The 9,097-nt window shown below is 34.0% G+C and overlaps 1 protein-coding gene across 1 annotated transcript; it reads left to right on the top strand.

Moving 5' to 3' along the window:
- The first annotated feature begins 564 nt into the window (after window positions 1-564).
- Window positions 565-4,250, top strand: LOC144977825 (C-type lectin 37Db-like). Its single transcript, XM_078923220.1, has 2 exons — window positions 565-863; window positions 3,910-4,250. Exons 1-2 carry the CDS (start codon window positions 617-619, stop codon window positions 4,143-4,145), a joined length of 483 nt encoding a protein of 160 aa, XP_078779346.1. The 5' UTR covers window positions 565-616; the 3' UTR covers window positions 4,146-4,250.
- The last annotated feature ends 4,847 nt before the right edge of the window (window positions 4,251-9,097 follow it).

Here is a 9,097-nt window from a genome sequence, read left to right on the forward strand (position 1 = left end):
AGGAAGGAGTGGTCGCCCTTTCTCTATTTTAACAAAAACAGAGAGACATCGAAAATCTTTTCTGCCGTCCAGCATTTTAGGCTTTATAACAACAAGCAATAATCATTTAATATAATGTTTTTTAAACTTTCAAATAATGTAAAAATTAATTTATTAATGGATCTGTTTTGCAATCTTTTCAATTTTCAATTTATAGTAACAGTTTTAACTATTTTACAGTGTTGAAATTATTCATATTATAAAGCGCGGCTCTGGTTATGGAGCTGCTCCTTTCTATATATACCTACATCCTATTTCCATTATATTTCTATCTTTTTGTGTAAATTATAACACGTCTGTACAAAAAAAGTTTCTTTTTTGGATGCAATAAATATTATTATTATTATTATTATTATTATTATTATTATTATTATTATTATTATTATTATTATTATTATTATTATTATTATTATTATTATATTATTATTATTATTATTATTAAAATTTATTTTGTTTGTTTGTTTGTTTTTAGGTGTTTTTTTTTTGTGTTTTCTTTTTTTGGTTGTTTTTTGGGGGTGTCTTTTTTTGTTTGGTCTTTAATCACCTGCAATCTCTATGACATTGTAAAATATGCTGCATGAATATTTGTTGCATTGTCAAACTTTACACAACACATAATCTGTTGTATTTCTTCTATCCAGTGACGGACGTTTTCCATACCATCTCTGTGGCAAACAAAGTGTTCTCTATCTACCTGTCATCTGTAACCAAGACATTCAGTGACGCCCGGGCCCATTGTAACCAACTTGGAGGTTACCTTCTACAATTTGATTCCCTCGAAGAATACACTGCTATCGAGATGATTGTTGGTGACTATAATGGAGGTAAGTTTGTTTAAATTAGGATGTTTAACACAAAAAATACTTTGGGACTGACTTTTGCCATATCAAAATATAGGCAATCCATAATAATATTTAACATTATTAAAACCGGGATAGATTCCGACTTGACAAGACTTTTCATAGTTGAAAATCGCTTCAATCCATTATAAAAATCGCCACGCTTGCTCAAAGTGCACTTAGAAAGAAGAAGACGCCCTTCCATGCGACACCTTGCAAACAGGGGGTTAATAATTTTGGCTAAAGAAACTAACGCATGACCTTCTGGGTCACAGTGCCATGCCTTAACTAAACGGCCACTTCGGCCATCGTTTAGAATTGTCAGATTATATGCCTTTGTATATTTGATTACAAAAACCATACCACGGGGCGTTATTGTCTGTTGTTATGACACTCTGATTCCAGCTTTTTGGCTCCTGATTCGAGTCCCTTTGTGCGCGAGGCACGGTGGAAAAAATCGAGTGTTCACGTACGTATGTTTGACTTGCCGGTAACCACGCTGTTTCTGTCGAAAAGAAAATTGTAATAGCACCTTACAGGCGTCATGTACCGCACTAAATGTTCTGTGATTGTGTTCGTTTTGGACTTCTTGTAAAATGCTTTAAGGAACAATTTTCTTCCAAGTTGACCTTCATCTCGTAATTGAGTAGGGGAGCTAAGTACAAGGGCCTCCGAGATTTCATTCGGTTTGTTCTCGGAACATCGTCCATTGTGCATCTGGACCCGTTTTTATGGAGGCAGATTAGCGCTTCATCTCTGACTTTAATCAAGGACTTGTAAAAAAATTCGCTTTTTATCTTAGCAAGTCCCAAACTAGAACCAATGCATCTTCGTACCTAGTTTTGCCAAATTTCAGTCCCTTCCTTGGATCGGACTTCATAAGTCTGGCTAGTTACAGGGATACATCATCGGGTCGGCAAGAGAGCAGCTCTTGTGAGATTGAAAGAGCTGCGATTCGGAAGGAAAATACGTCGGTTACGAATAACAGAGGCAAAAATAAAAGCAACAATAAAAAACCTTCCTGATGCTATTGACAATGGCTTTAATAAACAGTAAGAAAAGTACAGATCGTCGAAAGTACACATTTTTGTGAGTAAAATCGTTTTAAAACCCCGATTTAATCGGGTTCGCGAGTCCCGAGTGAACGGACATTATAGATAGGTATCCGGAGACTCGAAGTCGAAGGGTTCACTTCAAAATATCAAAGAACAAAAAAATAATTTTTTAAACCCTAAACGATTAGAAAGTATAATGAAGACAAAAGTTATTCTGCTGACACTGTAATTGATTGATAGTGTGATTCATTTTCTTTTAAATTCCCTTTATTCATCCCAAAGGGGAAATTTTTCTCTAGGGTCTACTCCATTGGAAGACTGGAATAACCCAGGCATCAGTCGCAGTGCAGCGCCGCAAATTGAGCTAGGGGGAGGTGACTTGCTCAATGCCACACAGCGCAGCTGTGGTGATCAAACTCGGTCCCTTCCGGATACGAAACAAAGACCGTACCACTGAGCCACGCTGATCCCATCTGACCACACTGCCTTTTTTGTTTTTATTTGGGGGAGGGGGCTTGTTGGGGTTTTGTTGTTGTTGTTTGTTTTTTGTTTTTTGTTTGTTTTTTTTTTTTTTTTTTTTGTTAGGGGAAGGGGGGGGGGGCGTTATTCAATTTGTTCGAGTTTCAATTTATTAATTTGTGATATCGCACCCTACAGTTGACGGTCAATATCATGTGACTTGATAATCATGAGGCTATGGCAAAAGTAAGTTCAACTATGAAACGGGATGAAATATCTATACCGGATGTGTTGCTACTTTCTTCTTTGGAAATCTCTTGTGTTGATAGGATGAAGACTGGTATCTTACCTGCCATCATGTACTAGAGACCTTCATGTTACCAGCACAAAATAACCAATTTAGTCGGCGTCCTTACAACGCTCTGGGAGGAGATACCTACATACCCTCTCTATTTTGTTAAACCATTTCTCGATAATATTCTCCACTCACACACATGGGGCCGTTTTCATGAAAGCGGACTAGCGCTTAGTCTCTATCTCTGACTTAAATCAATGATTTGAAAAAATCGGATTTCATGTGAGCTGACTAAGAATGTCCGGGACTACAATCACGGCACCTTTTGGCCAATATATAAACATGTGACGAGGCAAGACTTCATGCTTTAGTCTGGGACTAGTTACTAGGAGACCCCTTAGCGTCAAGATAGCAGCTATTTTAGATTGAGTGCGCTTCGATTCGGGAAAAAAAACTTCGGTTGTGAATGACAGAGACAAAAAGTGTCCTGTTGCCATTGACACTGGCTTAAAAAATATGAGATAAGTGCAGATCGTTGAAAGTACACATTTTTGTGAGTAAAAATTAAATAAAACTGAATCTATCGGCTCGGAGTTGAACGTGAATGAGAGACTCGGAAATCGAAGGGTTTTCTTCAAAGTAGAACAACCAAAGAAAACATTATTAGAAAGTATACTAGAGACAAGAGTTTTTCTGTTGACATTGCAACTGACTGAAATAATGTGATTAATCATAACACACTTTCGCTTTTGTTTTTTTGTTTTTGTTGGGGTTTTTTTGGTTCAATTTCTTTGAGTTTCAATCTCCGTATTCGTCGCCTAAATATAGAATTGACAGTCAACGATGGACATCATTGCAGTCTATAACAGTCGACAATCAATATCACATGTGTTGCTAATTTCCTCTTTGGAAATCTTTTGCGTTGTAAGTATGAAGGCGCGAGTATCTTTCCTGCCTTCGTGTAGTAGAGAGGTGATGTTACCCGCGCAAAATAGCCGAATTAGTCACCGTCCTTACAACGTCCACTTTTAGACAAGAGACTAGCTAGTCCGAGACTAGAAACCGTTCATGAAATCCGAATTTTTTTAGACACTTGCTTCGATTGGACTTAAGACTAGCTAGTCATTTACTAGACTAGTAAATAACTAAATCTAGTCCTCGTTCATTAAAAACGGGCCCTGGGTCCATTTTCTATTGTTTAAAAATGTTTTTATTCCCACAGGGCCAAGTGGTTATGTTGGTGCCAACGATATTGCGGCTGAAGGTCAGTGGGTGACTGACAGGGAGGGAACTCTTATTAACCCAATCTTTTGGAAATGGTCCGGAATGGAAGGATATACCCCAAGACGGAATGAAAACTGTCCGGTAATTTCACACTCGTCATTTAAGTTGTGGGACACTTCTTGCGGGGGTAGAAGACACTTTTGGTGTGAGAAAGACACAGAAGCACGAAACTAACTTACGAAAGTATTAAATAAGTACAGTGGTGCTTCAAGTTTAAAGGCATCAGAAATAACAAGAGCTCCGCAATAACGAGACTTTTTCAAAACCCCGTTCCCGCTCCCCCCCCCCCCCCCCCCCCCCCCCCCCCCCCCCCCCCTTCTGTTGTAGGCTAAATAGATTTGTTTTAACGAGAAAGAGCGATTCAAATACAGGGAATAACAAGAACTCGATCTAAAATAAAAAGCAAAAAAGTACGCTCATTAAGCAACAAACATACCAATCACACACATGCAAAGCGAAGCAGTCGGTGTCGGAAGTGTAACGATAGCAATAGGATAGCTATTACTATCAGCACAGCTTATATATGTGTAGATAAGAGATTTGCCACGACGATCACCCCTCCAAATTAAATGAAACCCACCTGGCCTATTATTGGACTAGTTCAAGTGTCACGGCAATGCACCTATCGGCACCGCCTAGCAACACAACACAATCACGACTGTTTGCTTTTGTTTACGTCCTGCTGTCACCTGTCAACTTGTCTCTTTTCTTGTAGACAATTGCATCATAATTGTTCAAGGAAAATGTACAGCATAGTTAATTGTAAATTATAATAAATGTCGTTTCGATATTGACTTTATTGATTCCAATTCCACTGGCTGTTTATACCTGATGATTTGATAAATTAACCCTTTACCATTGGGGTTCAAGTTTGTGACATCAGGTGTTAACATATTCACCTATAGAGCAATAACAAAGATGAGATGATTTTATTGCCTGGATTTGATCAATACACAGATTTTGTTTAACTCTCTCCCTTCCATCTATTTTCAGAATTTTACCCTAAACTTCATACTCACCCAACACAAAAATAGATTTTTAAAACATAATAGTAACGAGTATATGCTATATTTTGTTCAGAAAAATTAGCTCTACAAAACAGTGTCGAGTTTTCATCGATATAGCTATAACAAAATGAAATTATAATAAGAAAATTGTTGTGACGATTTCCCTATGGGTGGTAATGAGAGGGTTAAAGGGGGTTGGGGAGGGGGGGGGGAGGTTGTCGTCAATTTAGCCAAACTGAATGCTTTCTACCAGATTCAGATTTTGAAATCAAAATGGAGAAATAGTTATAAAAGACATTGTATTATTATTCAGAATTGAATAAACACAAACAGAACTACACCCTAAGGCATTTGAAGAGATAATAAGAGTCAAAATACTGCAATTTGGTTTGATAATTGTTCAGATTAAAAAATAAATATAGGCTATATAATATATTCATATTTTTTTGTTTGTTATTTGTGGCATGCCTGGCTATTATAATCAGATCTCGCATTGAAGGAGTTAATGGTGAAAAATAAAACTATACATAAATCAAAGTGCTTTATTGATTGTCCCTTTGAAAAATGGTGCTAGAATTTTAATATATCAGAAGATTGGTGTCAATCAATGAAATAGTCATATTTAATTGTATCCATGTTTGTTTTTTTTCTTTACGTTTTCATCAAATTGAATTTTTACTGTTATCAATCTTTCTAGTGAACAAAATTCTTGAGTAGACAGTAGCATAAATAACGATATTGTATAATAAAGTTTTTCAAATTTGATATGAAAGACATATTGTTTATTATATTACATTATATTACATTATGTTATATTATATTATATTGTATTATATTATATTATATTATATTATATTATATTATATTATATTATATTATATTATATTATATTATGTTATATTATTTTATCTTGCTTGTATAATTTTATATTTGATATATGATAAATCACATAAGAGCAAATTATACCCACTCATACCACTCTGTTTATTTAGTTTATACATGATATAAATAAAAATGTTAATTTGCTTTATATCTTGTTACTTTTTTATCTTAAAAATGAATCATATTCTTTCCCTTATAATACTATTTTCACTTTCTTTGTGTATATTTTCATGCTTTTGAGTCTCAATTTTTTTATTTAATTTTTTTTTTGTATTGATGAGAATTTTCGTCAGTATTATCCCAGGTAGTGTATATTTATTTGGATGATTGCAAGTTGCGTTGGTGTATGCTTTAGACTTAGACTGATTCAGTATGCGACTCTGTGTGATCTGAAGACTTGTATGTTTGGTAAGATGAAAAGATAAGAAAGAAAGAAATAGCAGAAACACGATTTGAGATTTCCTTGATTTCTTTTCAATTAGATCAGACCTCTCAGTCTCAGGTGATGTCATCAAGTTTTGCATTTATGGAATATATAAATAATCCAGCCAACAGTTATGATGTCAACGGGAATCAACCATGTTATCTAAATGAGCAAATTGAGTGGAGGTGGGGAATAATTTTTAAACACCAGGGGTTCCATTTTGCTCTAATTCGATATCAGATCTCTTAATAAAAACAAAAATATTAACCCATCAACCCAACCAACCCCTATTATAGAAATAATAATTCATTCACTAAATAAACAATAGAATTTAACCTACCTAACCAAAGATCCCTATTTTAAAGATAATATTCCTTTTACAATTTTTTAAAAACTCCAACCATCACCATTTTAAAGATAACATTCAGGTTACTAAATTCTTTTTAAAATTTAAAACACCTATTATTAAAAAAATAATTACAAAATTAAATGGAAATAAAAATAAATAACTCAAATGATATACTTTATATATTACATTTCAAATTTCAGCACCTTCTCTACCGAGGCATAATTATTACCAAAAAAGGGCAGCAGATCACATTTAATATAAATGATTTATATTCCCATTAAAAAACAACTTTCTAGTTTGAATCAAGCTCATAAATAATATTAAGACATTGAACAAACCATACAAAGCCATCCTACAGAAACGTTCCTAATACACTGACATCTGCAACAAGTCAACACTTTTCAAGTCAACCTCTGCTTAAAATAAAGTCAACACCATTTGTTGGTCTCAAATTTTCTGTTCTTTATCTAAGTATGTTCAATCAATAATGGATAAAGTCAACTTCTACTTAAAGTCAACACCATTTGTTGGCCTCAAATTTTCTCTTCTTTAGTGGATATTGTGTTTTATAAAAGCACAAGTGTTTTTGTTTTTTGGTTTTATTTTTAGAGCATTTCCGTTACAGCAATGAGACCATAACAATTTGGTGTAAATCAGACTTGTAAATAAATTGTGCACTTCATTCAGTTTTTATCAAAGGATCAAATAATAGTGGAACCGGTCAGGAAGACGAAGATTGTCTCAGGCAGGAACTCTGCTTGGTGACGCTGCTTGATTGCTGATCATATTTTGTGGAATGGTTTGATCATTGCGATAACAGTAGTGCAAAATGATTAGATACTGGTTGGCGCTTTGATTGCCGTCATATCAAATAGGCATGAAATTAGAACCTCAGGCCTGCCTACTTGAACATCTAAAAATTCGTAAATTTTGGAGAGATAAAAATTGTAGTCGCTGAAGTTAATTATAAAAATCAGTAATTTCCACTCACAAGGATTAAACAACACTTCAAAATCATTCGAATTATATTGTAGTCTGGCATCAGCTTTCATTTTCAATAAGTTTTAAAGACTTAGAGATGCTCATGAAGTTCTGAAATTGGAGCCAAAATCTCGTAATTCTACGATTTTTTCGTAGTAGTGGCAGGTCTGGAGCCTGCGTCATTTGAGCTCACATTAAACGGGCTTTCAGAATAACTATAAAGCTTTATTCTCTTGTATGTGTGGTGACGATAATATGGCAATAATATTGATATTCGAATTGGATGAAAACAGATTCTTAAAGGGATTTTGATTTTTGATTATAACAAATAAACAAAAGACGCGAGTTTTACAAGTATTTTATTCTGTCTACTGTTTCTTATTCTTTCTGCTTCTTGCTCGGTTATGGATTTATTTATTTCATTCTTGTGCCTCTGACTTCTCGTATCTCTCTCACTCATCACTTTTCATATTAAACATAGACTTTGCCTTGTTCATCACTACTGACGATTTATTTTGTGATCATGTCATTACCGACAATTCCACCTCTCAACACTTTCATATATATGAAAATACGAAAATTGTTCATCATGTCAACAGTCTTTGTTTTGGTGGTTTGAGTTTTGTTTTTGTTTTTTAAAAATCTTGTTTAGGGTTTTATTTTTTACAAATTTGTTTGTTAGCTTGTTTGTAAAGGTTTTTAAAATTTATTTTTATTTGTTGTTGTTGGGGGGAGGTTTGACCTTCTATTTTAGTTTTGTTATGTTTAGCTTTAATTTGTTTTTATTTTTAATTTTTTTTTTATTTTTCTTTAATTTTAAGTTTATCATAACATTGTTTTATCCAATCATTTGAATACTGGTGCTGATTTTCACATGATCCCAACCTAATCCTTGTGTTAAGAAAACAAAACAAAAAACCCAATCCTAAGTCATTAAAAAAAATTTGGTAGAATTGGTAATGAAAAAAAAGCTGTCTTTTATGTCCTAAATTATATTCTGAAAATATCATGACGAGGACGCAGGCTGAGAAAACTAGTAGTTTTCAGTTGTCGCTTTTATTTTATTTATTTTTTGAAGAAGAAGAAGAAGAAGGAGGAGGAGGAGGAGGAGGAGGAGGAGGAGGAGGAGGAGGAGGAGGAGGAGCAGGAGGAAAATTCCATTGGAAGAAAATAATATGAATGTTTACAAACATTGATAAATCGACTCTGCTTTACTAAGAAGCTGCCGTGACTGAACAATATTTTTATTTTATTTTAAACTAAAATCCTTCAAGGTCAAAGTTTAATGAAGAAATAGACGGATATCATTTGACCTGACATATAAAATTTAAATTTTAGACATGTCAAAAGATTATTTTTTTTAAAAATCCGAATCGACTTGATTATTTTATTATGAAAAGAAAACGTCTCCATTCAAATTACCTCATTGAAAATAATTTAACATAGACGTCAGTAAGTGTTGTACCATCCTGTATCGTGTGTT

This window comes from Berghia stephanieae, chromosome 8 (genome assembly GCF_034508935.2).
Source record: "Berghia stephanieae isolate SIO BIC M18660-M18661 chromosome 8, UCSD_Bste_1.3, whole genome shotgun sequence".
NCBI classification, from domain to species: domain Eukaryota; kingdom Metazoa; phylum Mollusca; class Gastropoda; order Nudibranchia; family Aeolidiidae; genus Berghia; species Berghia stephanieae.

What these genes read in the sequence shown, in the direction of transcription:
- LOC144977825 (XM_078923220.1), top strand. Translation starts at nt 617, where the DNA reads ATGAATATTTGTTGCATTGTCAAACTTTACACAACACATAATCTGTTG. An exon ending in TGTTGGTGACTATAATGGAG is followed by an intron (nt 864 to 3,909) that starts GTAAGTTTGTTT and finishes TTATTCCCACAG; the next exon opens with GGCCAAGTGGTTATGTTGGT.